Raw genomic sequence first — 21403 nt, 5'->3', positions numbered from 1 at the left:
TGAACAACGGTATGAAGTAGGTGCAGGCATTCCTGACTGCCCTGAGTTTGAGGAGATTGATTGATGGGACATCTCTGGGGGTGACTGCTTGCCTTGCCTGGTGAGATCGTTTCGATGTGCCCCACACTCTGAGTGATGCATCGGTGGTGAGAAGCAAAGATGGATGAGGTTGCGAGAAGGGAATTCCTTTTCAAACGTTGGCTGGGCCTTTCCACCTGTGTAAGGAGCTTTTGATCCTGGATGGTAGTGACTGGGGTTTCTCTAACCTGTCCATGTTTGGGCTGTAAACTGAGCTGAACCACATCTGAAGGCATTGCATATGAAACCTGGCATGTGCTATTACCGCTGTGCTTGCTGCCACATGCCCCAAGAGTTGGAGATAGTGTCTGGCTGATATCTGCGGTCTCTTTGAGTGTGACTAGGGAGAGATGTCTGTGTTGAGGTAGAAGAACTCTGGCCTATAGTGAGTCGAGGTCTGAGCCTATGAATTCCAGGCGCTGTACTGGAACAAGGGTTGAATTCTGGGCATTGAACTGTAGGCCCAATTCTGTAAACAGGCGTATTGTAGCTTTTGTGAATCAGTGGGCCTCTAGGAGAGATGGGGCTCTGAGAAGGCAATCATCCAGATAAAGTAAATCATAAGTGCACAACTACTACTGAGAAAACCTTGGATGATACTCCGAAGGGGAGCACTGAGTGTTGGTAAAATTGCCTGTAAGACAATAGGATTGAGACATGAAAGTAGGTGTCCTAATGGTTGAGGGCCGAAAACCAGTTTCCCTGTTTCTCAATCTGCTGGTAATACCCCTACTTATACAGCCCAAAATGCCATTAGCCTTCTTGGCAACAAGGGCAGACTGTTGACTCATATCCAGCTTCTCGTCCACTGTAACCCCTAGGTCCTTTTCTGCAGAACTGCTGCCGAGCCATTCGGTCCCTAGTCTGTAGCGGTGCATTGGATTCTTCTGTCCTACGTGCAGGACTCTGCACTTGTCCTTGTTGAACCTCATCAGATTTCTTTTGGCCCAATCCTCTAATTTGTCTAGGGCCCTCTGTTTCCTATCCCTACCCTACCAGCGAATCTACCACTCCTCCTAGTTTAGTGTCATCTGAAAACTTGCAGAGGACGCAGTCCACGCCATCCTCCAGATCATTAATGAAGATATTGAACAAAACCGGCCCCAGGACCGACCCTTGGGGCACTCCGCTTGATACTGGATGCCAACTAGACATGGAGCCATTGATCACTACCCATTGAGCCCGACGATCTAGCCAGCTTTCTATCCACCTTATAGTTCATTCATCCAGCCCATGCTTCTTTAACTCGCTGGCAAGAATACTGTGGGAGACCATATCAAAAGCTTTGCTAAAGTCAAGGAATAACATGTCCACTGCTTTCCCCTCATCCACAGAGCCAGTTACCTCATCACAGAAGACAATTAGATTAGTCAGGCATGACTTGCCCTTGGTGAATCCATGCTGACTATTCCTGATCACTTTCCTCTCCTCTAAGTGCTTCAGAATTGATTCCTTGAGGACCTGCTCCATGATTTTTCCAGGGACTGAGGTGAGGCTGACTGGCCTGTAGTTCCCAGGATCTTCCTCCTTCCCTTTTTTAAAGATGGGCACTACATTAGCCTTTTTCCAGTCATCCGGGACTTCCCCCGATCTCCATGAGTTTTCAAAGATAATGGCCAATGGCTCTGCAATCACATCTGCCAACTCCTTTAGCATTCTTGGATGCAGCACATCCGGCCCCATGGACCTATGCTCATCCAGTTTTTCTAAATAGTCCCGAACCATTTCTTTTTCCACAGAGGGCTGGTCACCTCCTCCCCATGCTGTGCTGCCCAGTGCAGTAGTCTGGGAGTTGACCTTGTTCATGAAGACAGAAGCAAAAAAAGCATTGAATACGTTAGCTTTTCCCACATTCTATGTCACTAGGTTGCCTCCCTCATTCAGTAAGGGGTCCACACTTTCCTTGACTTTCTTCTTGTTGCTAACATACCTGAAGAAACCCTTCTTCTTACTCTTAACATCTCTTGCTAGCTGCAACTCCAGGTGTGATTTGGCCTTCCTGATTTCACTCCTGCATGCCCGAGCAATATTTTTATACTCTTCCCTGGTCATTTGTCCAATCTTCCACTTCTTGTAAGCTTCTTTTTTGAGTTTATGATCAGCAAGGATTTCACTGTTAAGCCAGGCTGGTCGCCTGCCATGTTTACTATTCTTTCTACACACTGGGATGGTTTGTTTCTGTAACCTCAATAAGGATTCTTTAAAGTACAGCCAGCTCTCCTGGACTCCTTTCCCCCTCATGTTATTCTCCCAGGGGATCCTCCCCATCAGTTCCCTGAGGGAGTCAAAGTCTGCTTTTCTGAAGTCCAGGGTCCGTATTCTGCTGCTCTCCTTTCTTCCTTGTGTCAGGATCCTGAACTCGACCATCTCATGGTCACTGCCTCCCAGGTTCCCATCCACTTTTGCTTCCCCTACTAATTCTTCCCTGTTTGTGAGCAGCAGGTCAAGAAGAGCTCTGCCCCAGTTGGTTCCTCCAGCACTTGCACCAGGAAATTGTCCCTTACACTTTCCAAAAACTTCTTGGATTGTCTGTGCACCGCTGTATTGCTCTCCCAGCAGATATCAGGGTGATTGAAGTCTCCCATGAGAACCAGGGCCTGCAATCTAGTAACTTCCGTTAGTGCCGGAAGAAAGCCTCATCCACCTCATCCCCCTGGTCCGGCGGTCTATAGCAGACTCCCACTATGACATCACCCTTGTTGCTCACACTTCTAAACTTAATCCAGAGACTCTCAGGTTTTTCTGCATTTTCATACTGGAGCTCTGAGCAGTCATACTGCTCTTTTACATATAATGCAACTCCCCCACCTTTTCTGCCCTGCCTGTCCTTCCTGAAAAGTTTATATCCATCCATGACAGTACTCCAGTCATGTGAGTTATCCCACCAAGTCTGTTATTCCAATCACATCATAATTCCTTGACCGTGCCAGGACTTCCAGTTCTCCCTGCTTGTTTCCCAGGCTTCTTGCATTTGTGTATAGGCACTTAAGTTAATTCGCTGATTGCCTTGTTTTCTCAGTATGAGGCAGGAATTCCCCCCCCCCCCACTTGCACTCTCCTGCTTGTGATTGGGGATGATTGAGAACCCACACTTCATTAACATGGTTCAGTCATTAAGATCAGGATACAGTCCACCCAAGAGATGTCGCAGGCAAATTGCTGGATAAAGTGTATGAAAGAGAAATTGAGCGGTGTGCAAAAGCTCTAGAGGGTAAAATTGTTAATCTGAGTTTTGATGGTTGGAGCAATGTCCACAATGATCCTGTTGTATGTGCTTGTGTGACAACAGAATAAGGGAATGTCTTCCTTAGAGAAACAATTGATACATCAGGAAATGCACACACAGCAGAATACTTACAAGAAGTAGCAGTAAAAGCTATAACAAACTGTGAAAAAAAATTTAATTGTCTAGTAAGCAGCTTGGTCATAGAGAATGCTGCAAATGTATCCAAGATGAGAGGAAATTATTTAGAAGAGCGTGAAGGGAGTCCCAAGCTAATAACATATGGTCGCAGTGCTCATTTGATGCACCTCCTAGACAAAGACTTCAGTGTTCCAGAAATAAAGGCTAAGGTTGTTGAAATTGCAAAATACTTCCCTAACAACCACTTTGTAGCAGCTGCTCTGAAAAAAAGTGGGAGGAACCAAGCTAACTCTCCCACAAGATGTGCGATGGAACTCAGTAGTGGACTGTTTTGAGCACTATATCAGGAACTGGCCTAATCTGATGATAGTTTGTGAACAAAATTGTGAAAAAAATAGATGGCACTGTTACAGCCAAAGTTCTTCAACATTGGGCTTAAGAGAAATGTTGAACACATGCTGAGTACCCGAAGCCTATTTCTGTAGCCTTGAACAAAATGCAGGGAAATAGCTGTTTTATTGCTGACCCTGTTGAAAATTGGAAGGAACTGAGTGAGATCTTAAAAACAGAAATATGCAACGACAGACTTAAATTACAAGCATTAAAAAAACAAATGGGACAAGCACTATCTCCAGCTCATTTTCTTGCAAATATTCTCAACACTCAGTACCAGGGTCAAACCTTAACTGCTGAAGAAGAGGATTTGGCTATGACATGGACATCCAGCAATCATCCCTCCATAAAGCCAATTATAATAAACTTCAGAGCTAAGGGTGAACCATTCAAGAAATACATGTTTGCTGATGATGTTTTAAAGAAAGTCACACCAGTGAACTGGTGGAACTCACTTAAGCACTTGGATTCAGAGACTGCTGAAGTGATAATCTCACTTTTAACAGCAGTAGCTATATTTTCTTCCTTTGGACTAATTCATTCCAAATTGAGAAATTGTTTGGGACCTGAAAAAGCAGGAAAGCTTGTTTTTCTTTTCCAGATTATGAACAAACAAGAAAATGAAGGTGAAGGCGACTGAGTTAGCTACAGAAGCCAATATTTTAAGTTTCTCATGTTGACCTGGTGGACATAGTGGAGATATATATATATATATATATATATATTTTTAAATATTTCATTTAACTATTTGAGTTAAAAACAATTTTAACAAAAACAAACATGATTTTAAAAAACTTGAATGTTTAATTAAATTAAAAAATTCATATGCTTGTTTTGTTAAAATATTTTGTTTGCTGTTGAAGAAAAAAATCCAGAATACATAACGTTGTTGTTTTAGTTAAATAAAACAATTTAAATGTCTGTCTAGTGATGTTCTCCTCGTAATACAGCATGGCAAGAATATCTTCCAAATGTTAATGATTAACCTGTTGAATTGGAGATAGTTCACCTCCCAGTGATTTCATGAATATCTGCTTCAATTACCTCTGGTATATGAAATAACCAAACAATCATTCATTTTCTGATATAGCTCTAAAACTAATCTGAACAGTTTTCAAAATAAATCACTTTAAAAATGTGAAGTGTGTACCTTCTAAAAATGAAACCTACATCTATTTCTGAGTTGTGACGAATATGTATTAAGGTTATAACAACCAACAAGAATGCACTTTTATGTAGAAATCCTGGATTAAATCGAGTCTTCCTAACTAGTGATTTAAATCAATTTGATTTAAATCAAATCCACCCTGCAAAAAGGTCCAGGCACTTCCATGTCCTATCGTAGGGAATGGACCTCATCTGGTGTTGATGGCCATGGGAGTTGATGGCATCCACTGCAATGGAGCTGGATGGAGCATGGGAGAAGAGAATTCAGATTCCGTAGCTGGGACATAGCATTTTTTGTCTGCCTGCTTGCAGGTAGGCGCTACCGACACTGGGGTTTGCCAGACAGTTTTTGACGGGTCCAAGATGTCCTCATTAATAGGAAGGTAAATCTTTGAGGAACAGGGTGAATGGAGCATGTCAAGGAGACGATGGTGGGTGTCCCTGACTTCTTCCAGTGGTATTTGGAGAGTGTCTGCAACTCTCTTTGCCAAATCCTAGAAGAGACAAAAGTCATCAGCTAGAGATGGTGGGGAAGGCATGGTGGCTTCATCCACGGAGAAGGAGGATATGGTTCTTGGGGTTACTTTTTCCTCAGCCCTGCCCTCATGTTCTTCAATGATGTTTTCTGGAAGTTCCGAAGCTCTGGGTCCTGCAAGCTGAGGGGGTGTCTCTCAAGACTTCTTGGGTGAGGCTCAAAGCTCGAGGGGAATGCTGACAATATGCTGCCCAAGCGTCCCAGTACGGCCACTGGGGTGGTGGTGGCATAGAGCCCGGCGGTGGTGTCCATGGGTGATGGTGGGGCCATCTGCGGGTACATTCTAGGGCCCTGTTGATATTGGGCACCATATGGAGCCTGGGAGGCGTACTGTGATGCCACCTCCTCTGGCTTGCTGTCTGAACCCTCGCTAGAGAGTGGGGGAACGTGGTATGGCAGCTGGGATGATTCCCGTGCTAGGCGGAGACTTGGTCCAGAGGTCCTGGTACAGAGAAGTGAGGACTCTGATATGTCCAATATGGGGAGGTGTCTGGAGTGGCGGAATTCCGCTGGTACTGACTGGCTCAGTGCCAATAGCAGTGCTGGGATCTTGCCCATATCAGTCACTCTAATGCCGGATGAGGTGTCCATGATGGTACTGATACAGACCCGTGTACCAGGAGCTCCTTTTTAGTGGAGTCCTTACTCCTGTCTCTCAATGCCGATTGGGTCCATGGGCACGTCGATGGTACCTGCTGCTGTCGGTTTCAGTGAGCTGAGGGTACCAGACTTGGAAGGCCTTGGTGCCAACGACACTGAGCATGATAAGGACTGCTTGGGGCTCACTATCAGGGCTTCCTACCTTCTTCAATGACATGTGAGAAGGGTCCGCTGTTTGCTTCTTTGACCCACAGCCTTTAGATGTAGAGGGCTGTGGGGAAGACTCACATCTGCCAGGTGACTCGTGGCATGAGTCCTGAGAGTCGCTTCCGTGAAGATAATCTTCTGTCGGAGTTCTTTGTCCTTACGTGAGCGTGGTCTGAGTTGCTGGCAGAGACCACAATTCTGCTGGACGTGGCCTTCCCCGAGGCAGTGAATGTACCGGGAGCGCTTGTCTGCAACCAGAAATTGCCTCCTTGCAAGTGAGGCACTTCTTGAAGCCCAGTAAACCAGGCGTACCTTGTAGGGGAAAGGGTCCCCAATGAGGAAGAAAAAGCGGGAGGGAAAGGAGGATAAGGTTTTTATTTATTTATTTTAAGAGAAAAACACAGGGTAAAGAAAAAACAACTATGCTAAGAGACTAACTAACTATAGAAATGAAAATAGAAAGTAATGATCCTAACGGACAGTGAATAGCTCCGTCTCTAGCGAGGGGTGGTTGAGAAGGAACTGAGGGGGGTTAGCCTTTATGTGCTGACTAGACTCGTGGTGCAGCACAAGGAGAGACAGCGTATGTGCGGGCTTAACGGGCACTGCTACAAAAGTTCTCCGATCAGCAGCACAAGGACACAAGCATACCTACAGTGGATCACCCATAGGGACACTACTCGAGGAACTTTAATTTGTAGGTATTTATAAAAAAGGAAGACAAATTTCCAGAAATCGAACAGTGGATTATGTAATAACTTCTAAAAAGAGACAAGTAAATTCAGAAAGATTAGATTAAATTAGAAATTGGTAATTCTTCATTTTAATCTAAGAGTTATGAGAGCTGAAGTTCACAACAGGATGCTCACATCCCTATCCCTCCTGCATCTCTCAAGTTACCCAAATAGGCATGAAGCAATGCTCTAAAAAAAAGTATATTTTTGGAGTTGAATGTACCTATCCTTCATGCACCCATATCATATATCATTTCATAGAATATCAGGGTTGGAAGGGACCTCAGGAGGTTATATAGTCCAACTGCCTGCTCAAAGCCGGACCATTCCCCAGTTTTTGCCGCAGATCCCTAAATGGCCCCCTCAAGGATTGAACTCACAACCCTGGGTTTAGCAGGCCAATGTTCAAACCACTGAGCTATCCCTCCCCCACATTACATAAAATTTGAAATCTTATTTTATGTACATTTAAATGAGACATGATACGGAACTGTCAAGTGGTGCTGTAAGCCTGTATGCGAGGCAAAACAATGATACACAAAATAAGAAAGAGTCTTGAAGAGGAGTATACCTCTTTAAGGGCAGGGGCACGAACATTACTGCAGACGCAGAGCAAGTCAGCACCACCACATTGACCCAAAGAGGGTGGAGAGTACATAGGTGCAAGTCAGGCAAGAGAAGTTCTCTTTCAGCCAGACTAGGCAGATCACCACCCACCCTCCCCATGTTGAAAGTGGTGAAATACCAGGTTTGGTAACATTCCACGGTGGGTGCACTGCGCTATCTGCTCCTTTCTTGGGAGGCTGGGAAGGAATTTTTCCCTCACCGCCAGATTGGCCAAGGCAGAATGGCCTTCCCCACAGTGGGTTGGCAGGAGGGTGAAGGGGGCTTGGTTAGGCTATGATATCACAACTCATTCTTTAAGTGTGGAGTGGATGTCCAGTGCAGGTACTCTGGCATTCCATAGGGAAGGGATACAGTGATCAGATAATTGGTTTTGTAAAGGATTTAAAGGAGATGTTTGTTAAAAGAGTGGAAATGGGTGGGAAAGGGTTTCGTGGCTCCTATGACTGGCAGGGGAGGGAGCCAACCCCCCCCCCCCGTTCATAGCCCACCTTAACCCTCATTTGGCAGAGAGGAAAGGTAAGGTCCAGCAGCGTGTTGGCCAGGGACCAGGATGAAGGGGCTGACGGAAGCCCTCTGCGTAGATACTGAAATGATCATAGAGTTACTTGCACTGTACACTTTTATCTGGGGTACTTCCAGACACTCGATAATAAAGTTGTGGCCTAATTAAACCACATTCAGGTTTCCTGTCCTTCTTCCGGTATAGCCAGACAACACGGCAACATGACTGTGACTATCGTTTTTACTGTTTACATTAATTTCAACACCTTAATTTGGTGTTTATTAGTCAAAGCTACCAAACAACAATCTATTAAAAGATTTTTTATTGGATTTGCATAGACAAGTATTCCCCCCACCCTAGAGATGATGAAACTGTTAAGCATGAGGTGAATATCAAGATTTTGTAATATACTAACATGAAATGTTTTCAAAATTGCATATTCTTAATTGTCAAAGTATCTCACTAGTGATTATAATAGTTTTCTATATTTTCCAACTGAAATTTGCTGACTAGATCAGTCTCTCTCTGAAGGCTGTGCAGCAATAGCAGAAGATTGCATGCCCATAATTTGTACTGCCTCATGGGTAGGTACAAATGTATGTGAATTCCTAGTGCAATGCTTCTCAATTGGTAATTGTTTGTACACACAGTGTAGCAGGTAGTCTGCCTGGTAGAAAGTTTTGATTTGTAATTGTCTATGCACGTCAGTGCTAGCTTTTGAAATATTCTAGAAAGTAGTTTTCCGATTCAGTGACACTTATGCACAGGTCAATATGAGGTGTTGGAGATTACACAGTTTCATGTTATGAATACGCAAAATCTACGAGAGAAAGAAGCCCTTGCCTCTGCACTGAAGAGGGATGAAGAGCATGTTAAAAAAAGCACTATGTCAACATTATAACAAACCCATCTGACTCTTAATCACATCCAGAAGTGCTTATCAACATGTCCACTGGACTGCATGTAACATCAGATGTACAAGAATCTCTACTGAAAACAACAGATGTTGGTGAAGAACAAATGGAGAGATTTGTGAGATGTGCACTTGATTCTGATGGGACACAAAGCTTCTTCAGATATCTGGCATCAAAACATTTGCTGACATGGAATGGCTTGCCCCCTCAGCAAGTTCACAGATGACACTAAGCTGGGGGGACAGGTAGATATGCTGGAGGGTAAGGATAGGGTCCAGAGTGACCTAGACAAATTGGAGGATTGGGCTGAAAGAAATCTGATGAGGTTCAACAAGGACAAGTGCAGAGTCCTGCACTTAGAAGAGAAGAATCACATGCACTGCTACAGACTAGGGACCCACTGGCAAGCGGCAGTTCCGCAGAAAAAGACCTGGGGATTACAGTGGACGAGAAGCTGGATATGTGTCAACAGTATGCCCTTGTTGCCAAGAAAGCTAATGGCATATTGGGCTGCATTAGTAGGAGCACTGTCAGCAGATCGAGGGAAGTGATTATTCCCTTCTATTCGGCACTGGTGAGGCCACATCTGGAGTATTGCATCCAGTTTTGGGCCCCCCATTACAGAAAGGATGAGGACAAATTGGAGAGAGTACAGCAGAGGGCTATGAAAATGATTAGGGAGCTGGTGCACATGACTTATGAGGAGAGGTTGAGGGAACTGGGGTTATTTAGTCTGCGGAAAAGAAGAGTGAGGGGGTTTTGATAGCAGCCTTCAACTACCTGAAGGGGGGTTCCAAAAGAGGATGTAGCTAGGCTATTCTCAGTAGTGACAGATGACAGAACAAGGAACAATAGTCTCAAGTTGCAGTGGGGGAGGTCTAGGTTGGATATTAGGAAACACTATTTCACTAGGAGAAGGATGAAGCACTGGAATGTGTTATCTAGGGAGGTGCTGGAATCTCCATCCTTAGAGGTTTTTAAGGCCCGGCTTGACAAAGCCCTGGCTGGGATGATTTAGTTGGTGTTGGTCCTGCTTTGAGCAGGGGTTGGACTAGATGACCTCCTGAGGTCTCTTCCAACCCTAATCTTCTATGATTCTATGGTCAAGACCACGAAATTTAAGTCTGGCAAGGGAGGGACAATCACAGCAGCTATCAGCCCAGATATTGTCTTCTGTCCTTAGCAAGATACAGAGATGATGTTTCAGAGGCGATAGTTGTTAGTCACCCAATAGGATCTTTGCCTATTTCCCTCTTCCAAGCTGATGGAACAATGGAAAGAACAGACAAAGCTGATTTAGGACATGAGCTAGAAGCTGAATGAATCCATGAGCTAAGAGCATGCAACAAAGAAACCACAGTGTACATGAGAGATATCGCAGCTGTCACACAAATGACGGCTGGAGACAAATTCCACACATTTGATAAAACTGGCTGCTGAGTACTTTAGGCAGGTCCTAAACGGATTTGACAAAGCTAATTGTATAATCAAAGTCTTTGACAGATGACAACAGTAACTCTGTGAAAACTGCAGAAAGACAGCCCCAGAAAGGATCTAGGGTTGGATATAAGAAATACCAGGGGGTTGTGGACGCCCTGTGCCTCCATGGAAAAAATTTCTAAATGTGGCATCCAACAATCACTTATAAAAGCCCTCTGTGAATTCATGGGTCAAAATGCACTTGAGACTGTAGAAGCGCACCCAACACAAATACTCCTTCTTCCTGGAGGCTTTTCCAACAGCTAAGTAGCAAAGTCTGTCACTAGTAGATGTGCTGAAGAAGCCCAAGACTTGTAAAGTACTCAAGAGGAAGTGACAAGAGGATGCTTCTGCATGAGCTAATATGGATTTTTGGGTCTCTTGGTATCAAAGGAACCACAGCGATTAGCTCACCTGATACACCTGTTTTTGTCCTTGCTGGTCACTTTTCGATAAATGGAGCACATAGTTAATACATGGCTTGAAATTGACACCATTACCAGCACAACTGACAAGCGTTGCTTCATATCTGTACATGCAATTTGTTATGCCCTCATTCCTGACTTCTGAAACAAATTTTCTGCTGTACACGCATTAATAGGATGTGACTGTGTCATGCCTATTTGAAATTGGGGAAAAACTCTATGTTTAATGTTGTCAAAACAAAGGGAGCTTACCATTTCAGAGATCTTGCCAAATCAGGAGAAAATGATACAACTTCTGCAGCAAGAAAATTGGTAGCACTGCTGCATGACCAGAGGGAGAAGGAAAAAGGACTAAAGAGACCCGGATCGCTTGTGCCTCAATCTAGGCTAGTCTAGAAAGGACAAGTCACTGACCAAAACTGTCCCACATGGTGGAAGTTTGAAGACCATATCAAAAGAGCATCTTGGCAAAGATTTGGATGTCTTTGCTCATAGGTAAACCATATATTAGATCACCATTGCAACATGGATGGAAAAATGTGGATGATGAACCACTTCCTGTATTCTTCAAGGGCTCAATGGCATCTGAGCTTCTACAAGATCTTATTTGTGCCCATACCAGTAGGGTCACTGCACAATCAACTGTGTCTGTAGTCAGAACAATCCTCCCTGCACATAACTGGGTACATACCAAGGCAATGAAGACTGTGATAACCTAGAAACTCTTGACAGACATCATAATGAAGAACAAGATGATGATAATGATGTTGACTAGAAATGTCACTGGCACGATTACATTTCAGTGATACCTGTACAAATTTATTATTAGATTTTGTTTTACTTTTTAGATTGTTCTTGCAATGCTTTGAGGTCACAAACAAATCCAGTTTTATGTCTTGAAATAATACATAGTCATTCAACTAACAAAAATGAATCAAAATATTTCAGTGGTCATCATTTTAACATGTTGATGTCATTGTTTATCCCCATTTCCATGGTAATAGTACCATTTGTCAGCTCCATACCATACCTCATTGTAGCTGGGCAATCACCCTTGTCCGGCCCTGAAGGGGTTAAAAGCAGCCATGGAGAGGGCTGCAGCAGCAAAAGGGATTAAGAACAGTTGGGGGAAACTGACCACAGGTGTGTCTGGCTTAATCAGGGCCCAGCTGGCCCTTATAAGAGGGCTGTGGGCCAGAAGCTGGAGGAGTCTTACTCTAGCCCTGGAGGGAGAAGGGCTGCCTGCCTGCCTGGGAGCTGAAGGTGCCAGAGCAGAGCAGAGCAGAGCAGAGCAGAGCAGAGCAGAGCAGGGCAAGGGGAGCTGGGGAGTTCCCACCTGGTAAAACCCCAGGCTGCAGGCCTTGGTGAAGGCCCACACAGGTGCTGGGGTTGCAGAGGGGCAGCCCAGAGATAGGCAAAGGCAGCAGGTCCTAACCCCTTGCCAATGATGAGTGGCCTTTACAGACTGCAGTCTGCCCCAATGAGAGGTGGGTTTAGAGGGTTGGGGGTTCCCCTGGGAGGGGAGACCCAGAGTGGGGGTACTGCTGGGGCAGAATGCCGAGGGAAAGGGGCACCGGGGTCCAGAAAGGACACGGGGCCAGCAGCAGGTGAGACACCAGCCTGCAGAGGGCACTCCACTGCTGGAGTTGAGCTAATTCCCTGGACAACCAGCAGGAGGTGCCGCACCGGGGAGTTGTTGCTTCGCAACACTCCTCATAGAGTAGACATAATTAACTTTTAAATAATGTATGATGTGCATGTGTGCAGAGACGGTACATTAAGTCAACCAAATTGGTGGTGTCTGTCACTCTCTTAAAAGGAACACACCAAGTGCCCCAGCTGCTCACAACATTTACTCAGCAAATCAGAATGAACATGAACCTAATCAGTTTTACTCCACTGACTCATCCAAATAGCTGCATGCAGAAACACCCAAAAATCTGCTAATTTCTGTTGGGAATATATGATGAGAAGAGAGAAACAGGAATGACTCCTTTAGTTTATCAAGAGCCAGCTTCACTTTGCTGCTGCGGAAAGTGCTACAAGCAGCAGTAGAAGCACCAACATGAAGGGAACAGAATGAGTGCAACAAACCAAACAGAACAACGATGTGGGAAGTACTATAAAGAAAGGACTAGAAGAGAGGAATGGATAAGAAACAAAATATCAGGGGTGCAAGAAGGAAAAAAAGTGAACTGGTTACAAACTGGTTAAATGAGGTGAAGATTATCTGAGTTCCTGATATCAATTAAATTAACAAACATAGTTAATCTGATTGGTAGCTTAAAATGAAATGCAGGTGTAAAATCTGCCTCACCAAAATTTTGGAATCCTCTGCACTTCAGTACAAGTGTCATTTATTTTATAACATGATTTGAAGTCAATGGGACTAAACTCAATTTTGAGAGTTTACAAGATCAGACCTTTGATTTGACAGCCAAGATGAATTTTGATTACACTACTGAATACTGACAATGTGCAACACAACAAAAAGGCTTTTTATAGTTATTTTTTAATTTAAATAAGCTTTTTATTCTATTTTTAATTGTAAAAATGAGCTGCCAAATTCCTGATATCACCCAGTAAGTGCCATGCTACCACGCTGTTTCTCAGTGTGAATATGCATACAGAACTTTCATCAGGGTAGGCAATATTACTATATATTGTATGCGGGGGGGAGCGAGGGAAGGAACAAACCCGACTGTCTGTTGCCAAAGCTTTTAAATTAGAGAATTATGAAAACTTATTCTCTTGGTAAATGAAAGTTTCTTTTCATGCACTGAGTAAATATATGATTTATGGTAGATGGCTGTGGCAATTCATGTCAGGCACCTAGTAACAGTGTACAATGCACGACATCTAAGACTGTCAACAACATACCGCATTTTTAAATGCTTCTTGTTAAACGTTTGGCACTGGCAGATCTGAAGCGATGCCATAGCCCTTATACAAATGTTGAAAAATTGCCACACCAGTGACAAGAGATTAAAGAGCCCACGATTGCTGAAACACAAAGACTGGCCTGAGAACAAGAAATCTGACAAAGCACTGTAGAATCTTTTGCAGCCAGGACTCAAGTGCAGAAATTCGGAAAAACTCAAAGGAACAGAGTATGTATAGGGTAGGAATTCAGTACTGAAACATACTATCTCTGGATTTTTAAAACGTAAAGAATGACAGAAGTTGAAGATGAAGGCTACACAGAAAATTTATTTATGTTTTGTTTGTGCTTAGACCCGCTTAGTTAAATAGTGTTACCAAAGAGATTTTGCCCATTCATGTTACCCAGTTACCAGCACAAAAACACCCAAAGAGAATACTGTTAGCCAAAAAGAGCCTGTAAGATGCGGGAAGTGCTCTTTCAAAGGATTTTTATGGTTAAGAACATTACAATACTAAAACTGGGACATTATGGTTCATCGGTCTCAGTTTGACCTATTTCTTCCTCCCACTTAGAGAGAATAGTTATATATGTCCTACTACATTATAACCAAACAACAGAGACAGGGGTGGTGCTTTACTTTTTTTTCCAACGTAAGAAATCAAAACAGTGCATCACCATGAGCATCTTTATAAAAGCTCTAAACTTTGCAGCAACACTGTGAGCACATTAAATAGATAAGAAAACTGCTATATATGATGTTTTTTATATATTCATTTTTCAGATAAATATTCAGCACCCTAAATAAAACTTAGGTAAGGAGTCATTTAATCATTTTTAAAGGCTTGAAGAGCAGTCCCTATGTGACATCCACTGATACTCTCTGCTCATGATATCAAACACTCATCACTGAACAGCATTCCAGCACTGAAGTATGAAGCTGCCTTTCAGAAAAGATGGCAAATCCACTTTCTGCTCCAAATTACACAGGTTAGTAGACTTTTATTTATATTAAATATTAAAATTGAATAATACAATTAGTGAAGTAGCCCCCATGTTTAGTTTGATATTATATTAAATTCATCTTATTCTCTCTCCACAATTTCAATGTGCTGCACATATTTATATACATAACTGCGTGAGACAAGTGGTTGGAGGAAATTGCTGGTTTTGGCAACTGGGTAAAGTTGGCACTTTTGGCACTCAAGCATGCATGTGTTATGCTTTGGGAATGCTGCACTCCAGCAGGATATTTCTGCTAATATGATCAGCAATGAAACAATTAACGGTGTAGACATGTATAGTGTCATCTCTGTATTTCAGAGATAACCCATTGGGATTACTCAGGGCAGTTTACACTCCAGTTATTGTTTCAGCATCTGTGCAGAATCAAGACAACATCACTGCATCAGTTTTCATTCAGTTTGTATTTTTAAGGTTTTCTTTGCAACCACTACGTGTAAGAAACTTTTTCTCCTAAGGGAAAGCTTCAATTCTGAAGCACAATTCTGTGATAATGGGTGGATTCCATCACCAATTCCACAACAGAAGAGCCAGCATCCTACATATGACTTACAAGGAGAGGCTGAGGGAACTGAGGATATTTAGTCTACAGAAGAGAAAAGTGAGGGGAGATTTGATAGCAGCCTTCAACTACCTGAAGGGGGGTTCCAAAGAGGATGGAGCTAGGCTCTTCTCAGTGGTGCCAGATGACAGAACAAGAAGCAATGGTCTCAAGTTGCAGTGGGGGAGGATATCAGGAAACACTATTTCACTAGGAGGGTGGTGAAGCACTGGAATGGGTTATCTAGGGAGGCGGTGGAATCTCCGTCGTTAGAGGTTTTTAAGGCCCGGCTTGACAAAGCCCTGGCTGGGGTGATTTAGTGGGTGTTGGTCCTGCCTTGAGCAGGGGGTTGGATGTGATGACCTCCTGAGGTCTCTTCCAACTCTAATATTCTTTGATTCTATGACATTACTCAGGACCTGGCATATTCTGCTGCAAAGATGCAACATTAAATCAGATTGATTGTTTTCATGCGATATTTTACTACACTCCTAAATCTTTCAGGTACTTTCATAAGGTACAGAATTAATGTAAAAACCTTATTTTATTTTTTTAAGAGCCAATTGTGTAAGTGTGCACCTAAATATTTACAGCATTTTGTTACAGCAGTGATTTTTCATTATTTTGATTCCTGAATCTAATCCATTTGTGTTCCCAACCTACTGTGAAGTGGTCTATACTATGCTTTGTTCTGATTGGTTTTCACTTTTCAACTAAATTTGTTTTTAAAACTAAGGTAAACAATTTTGGACTATGACGAAAGTTGAGGGAAGAAACATTAGAGATTTTAAAAGTATCTGGTCACAAATAAAAAAAACATTTCTTCAAAACTATTGTGCAATGATATCTGAGAGCTATAGATGTACAGTAATGTATAATAATCTCTCTTCAAAACAAAAATGTACATTACCATGCCATGGTCAAATGTGAAAACACCAACATCACGTCCATGATGAATGTGATTCCGTCTGATAATGGGGTTTCCATGGTTTTTAACCCAAATTCCTGCTAATGCATTATTGGAGATCTCATTGTCCTCATATATTCCCTGGCAAAAAGTAAGTAAAAACCAAAAATCAACAGTAATAAACAGTTCTACAAAACTTAGGGGGAAAATTCGAAATAGAAAGTACCTGTGCATGATCGGTAATATAAAGTCCAACATTTTCACAGTCGCTGATGTTACAGTGTTTGATAGTGGGACAAGCTCCCTGGCCACTAACACATACTGCAGAGCCCACTGGAAGAAAAGTGTACAGTTATCAAAGATTCAAAGTATAGTGTATTTATAGATAGTTTGGCCCTACGTTTACAAGAAAACATACAGTATGCACTGGCATCTAAAATGTATATTTTAAACATGTAGCATTCACTTAATGCTTTTTATTAAAGCAATGAAAAATAGACAGGAAACTATTACCATCCCCATTTTGCAGATATGGAAGCTGAGGCAGAGAGATTTTAAGTCACATGTCAAAGGTTACACGAACAGCATGTCACTGGCAGAATGGGCAATATTTTGTGTATTTATTTAAGTTAATAAAAAATAGTTCATCCAACTTTTCACACCCTCACTGAACAATATGCAAAAGAAAAACACAAGATACAACAAAACTCTCTACACTCTCTCAAGACTGCTAACTACTCCCCCACTTTAGTCTATTTACACCCTCAGTAATCTATCACCTTCAAGGGTCTGGGGCAATCAAATATTTTGTATCATGCCAAGATCATCAGAGTATGGCAATGTCTAACTAATGGGGAGGAAAAGCAGGCTCCAGAGTAAGGGGCCCCCCTCCAAAGACACCCTTCCACTAATCTTCAATAGGGCTAAGATCTCATCCATGATGTCTGGTAAGCAGACATCAATAACAACTGTTATGCACTTCCAACATAAAACATCACTATCCAAACAGATGAGGTCACTCTGTACCAGCTGTAGTTTCTAAATGATCTTCAGGAATAGCTTTACATATAATGCATGGTAATAATTTCAATCTCAAAGCGACTACAGCATAGATAAACTAGAGCAAGGTCTGCATCCAAAAGGACAGGTTCTAGCCAAATATAATTGAGAAGGAAAAATGTTCATGACTAAGTTTTGTGTTGCATATGGACAGAAAAAAATTATGTTCACTGCAATTATCCTATTTCAGTAACAGTGTTTAAAATTAATTTAACAGTGAAGAGGACACTAACCTGTACAGGTACTTCGAATGATACAGTGATCTATTATTGGGCTGCAGTTCACTGTAATCTCTAAGCAGTGGTGTGCATTGTGGTGCTGAGCAGATTTGTCATCAGGATTGAACTAAGAGAATAAAATGTAATGTTTTGATATTTTTTAAAAAAGCATAATTTTGGAAATTAATAAAAGTTCTACTCAGGTTGCTTACCCTGATTGTCATATACCCAACGTACGCATCTTCAGAACCCTCCATAAAAACGAAGGTGGAATCTCTAGTGTTTTCTATTATGACTTTATCTGCTACTTTTCCAGGTGCTGTAAACCAGAAGTTATTATAAAAGCTTACTCTTTTCCTATGAAAACTGAAAACAAACATTTCAAGTTCTACAAGTGAAAAAACAAATGCAGATTCTCAGGCATATTTACATTAGGAGTGCTTTACCATATAGGAATATTGGTATACTAAAAGTGCTCCTAATGTGGACACAGCAATACCAGCAAAGCTGTGCTTTCCACTGGCACAGTGAAACCACTCCCCATGAGCAAAACAAGATATTCTAGTAACAGTGCAGTTTTGCCAGTATAGTTGTTTACCACCTTCTGCCAGTACAGCTGTGTCAGCCATGGGTGCAAAGAGAATCCCTGACCTAGCTACACCAGCAGAATTCTGTAGCATAGACGTGGCCTTAGTTTAGATGCAGTTATACTGGCATAAAAGTGCCTTTGCTAGTATAGCTTATGTTGTTCAGGGAAGCACTTTTTACTGGTGTAAACGCCACACCTAATACTAGTATTAAATATATACCAGCAAACCTTTTCTAGTGCAGACTTGGCCCAGGTGTTCTGACTTCCAATTCCCTATTCTAACTATTAGGAAATTGTTCCCCATTAAAACAAACCAGAAATAGATAATTCAATATAGTGCATAGGAAAATAAAACTGATTACAAAATACCATTTAAGTTTTAATAAAAAATTAGAGAGACAACTGTAACATATTTGGGCTCAAACTTGTACTATAGTAAAACAGTTACAACCTGGTGCTGTATATGGTCTGGATTCTAAATCTTTTTATTAAGACTAAACACACAAATTCAGTACACCATCACATAGTAGATCCTTGCTAATACATGCATGTTCTTTACAACTTTCACAAAACCAAAAAAGTGGTATCTCCTAATTTCTCAACATACATACAGAGTGCTGTAGGAAAGTCAAATATTTTTATACTTAATGTACTAAAAGTTTATTACAGTTTAAAACTGAACTACAGTTCAGAATAAATAAATGTTAAGCTTTTCAAAATAAGTGTTAAGAATGTTTTAAAATTGCTAATCTACAAGATGCAATAACTTGAAATATGAATAGCAAGCTTCTTCAGCATTCTTTATACTGAGTCTAGACAAAAGTGTTTTGCATGCTACTGCTGAAGAGCCAGCAGAGGGATCACAAGTTAAAAAAAAATATTTTTATAGCTGTGTTGACCTCAGTGATGTTGGTGCTTAAGAACAGTAGTAAACAAGAGAGCCAATTTAATGTCACCACAAACCGGAACTGAAATAACTAAACCAGTTATAATTCACACTTCTAGTTATTTTGGAACCAGTCTGTATGGAACACTCTTATTCAGAAATAAGGTCTTGTCTACAGTGGTTATATTGCTATAACTATATCAGTTTAGAAACCTTTATGCAAATAAACTATACTGATAAGCACCTTTATAGCAGTAAAACTGCATCCACTCAGCACGGTTGTACCACTAACTGTATCAATCCAATATACTTATAGCAGTACAAAAATATGTTTAGACTAACCCTAAGAATGATCACTCAGATTTGCATCAAAACAATTAGCTTGACGGAATATTACAAACAACTGAAGAAAGAAAGAAATTAAGCACTTTAGTATTCTTTGTAGCTCTACAATACAATGGAATTGCTAAGTAAACAGGAGAAAGCTACTTCTTAATCTCTTCCTCTGAATCATGCCCGTACAGCTGTGCTTGGTACAGCTATAGGAGAAGGAATCCTCCCACTGTTCATGGAGAAGCAAGGACCACTATCCTTGAACCACGATCACAGTATTGGTATTCCAGCTGCAGTAGTTCCTGCTGCTGTGCTCCCCTGAATAGAGTTGGTGAATTCACACAGCAGCAGATCAACCCATGCAAACTGCAAACCTTGCTGTATACACAGAGGTGAAGGAAGCTAGAGACCTCCCCTCAGTTATAGAGTACCTGGGACCTTCCATGGGCAAGGACAAGATTTTGCCCTTAAACCAGATTTGATCTTTTTCTGTTGCCTGATAACATGTTATGTCCTGTTCTCTATCTATCAGGAAGAAAAGTCCCAATCAGAATGAAGCAATTTTCACATCCCACTCTGCAAACATGATTTCCATTTTGACTTCTCCAGAGCTGTGAATACATTAACATAGCCTGTCTCATTTCCCTAATGCTATCCGCTTACCCTAACCAAATGACCTTAGGTCGAGGGTCTGTACTCATGTCATGGAAAAATATTTATGAATACACAATTCGTACTTCATATGTCACAAGTGCCAATGTTACAGGTATGTAGGTCAAACTAGCAAGTACCCTTATCCTGGGGAGGGGATCCAGAAACCTTACAGCTGAGCTGAAGACAGAAAAGGAATGGAATTGTGGGCAGGAGATGAAGAAGCTAGAAAACCAATACCAGAACACTTGCTCCTCAGAGAAAAAAGGCAGCCCAAGAATGACTGCACTAAGCACTAGATGCTCAGACACAACATTGGCCAATTCAGACAGATTCAGGAAGCAGTGCTTCAGGATAGCATGTGCCAGATGCAGGGTCAGTATTTAGTTCATCTACAGATGCTTCTCTCCTCTTTCTACCAAGGAGGTGATTGTAGCTTAACCTTTTAATTATGGAATATTGGAAAAGGCTAAAAAGGGAATGGGACTTCCTCAACCCTTTGGTTTTAACCAAGTACATCAAAGGAATACCAGAAGATTTCTTACCAAGCCTTAGCAAGAGGGAAATTCAGGAGAGAAATTTCCTGGTAAAAGTGAAATGCTGAAACTACCTTAAAGGAGGGAAACAGATCAGATAGATAGTCCAACCCCCCTGCTCAAAGCAGGACCAACCCCAACTAAATAATCCCAGCCAGGGCTTTGTCAAGCCGGGCCTTAAAAACCTCTAAGGATGGAGATTCCAGCACCTCCCTACGTAACCCATTCCTAGTGAAATAGTTTTTCCTGTAGTTCCAAAGAGGATGGACCTGGGCTGTTCTCAGTGGTTGCATATGACAGAACAAGGAGCAATGGTCTCAAATTGCAGTGGGGGAGGTCTAGGTTGGATATTAGGAAAAAACTATTTCACTAGGAGGGTGGTGAAGCACTGGAATGGGTTACCTAGAAAAGTGGTGGAATTTCCATTCTTAGAAGTTTTTAAGGCCCGGCAGGGGGTGGACTAGATGACCTCCTGAGGTCTTTTCCAACCCTAATCTTCTATGATTCTATGACTTCAGCTTTTTCCACATCATCTGTCACTAGGTTGCCTTCCCCATTCAGTAAGGGCCACACACTTACCCTGACTTCCTTCTTGTTGCTAACATACCTGTAGAAACCCTTTTTGTTACCCTACACATCCCTTGCTAGCTGCAACTCCAGTTGTGCTTTGGTCTTCCTGATGACATCCCTGCATACTCAAGCAATATTTTTATACTCCCTAGTCATCTATCCAAGTTTCCACTTCTTGTAAGCT

At 42.0% G+C, this 21403-nt stretch overlaps 1 protein-coding gene across 6 annotated transcripts in view; it reads right to left on the bottom strand.

The window, feature by feature from the left end:
• The window catches only part of FBXO11 (F-box protein 11), a 200386-nt gene that overhangs the window by 64219 nt on the left and 114764 nt on the right, over positions 1-21403 (bottom strand). For all 6 annotated transcript variants that reach the window (XM_027827248.3, XM_007064896.4, XM_043543858.1 and 3 more), the window contains 4 exons: positions 17867-17973; positions 17670-17781; positions 16604-16710; positions 16381-16518 (listed from right to left, as the gene is read on the bottom strand). In XM_027827248.3, the coding sequence (XP_027683049.1) occupies positions 16381-16518; positions 16604-16710; positions 17670-17781; positions 17867-17973 (464 nt within the window). The remainder of the gene's footprint in view (positions 1-16380; positions 16519-16603; positions 16711-17669; positions 17782-17866; positions 17974-21403) is intronic.

This window comes from Chelonia mydas, chromosome 3, assembly GCF_015237465.2.
Source record: "Chelonia mydas isolate rCheMyd1 chromosome 3, rCheMyd1.pri.v2, whole genome shotgun sequence".
In the NCBI taxonomy this organism is placed as follows: Eukaryota; Metazoa; Chordata; order Testudines; family Cheloniidae; genus Chelonia; species Chelonia mydas.
Note: the sequence above shows the minus strand (reverse complement) of the source record. Positions and strands in the feature narration are given on the sequence as shown.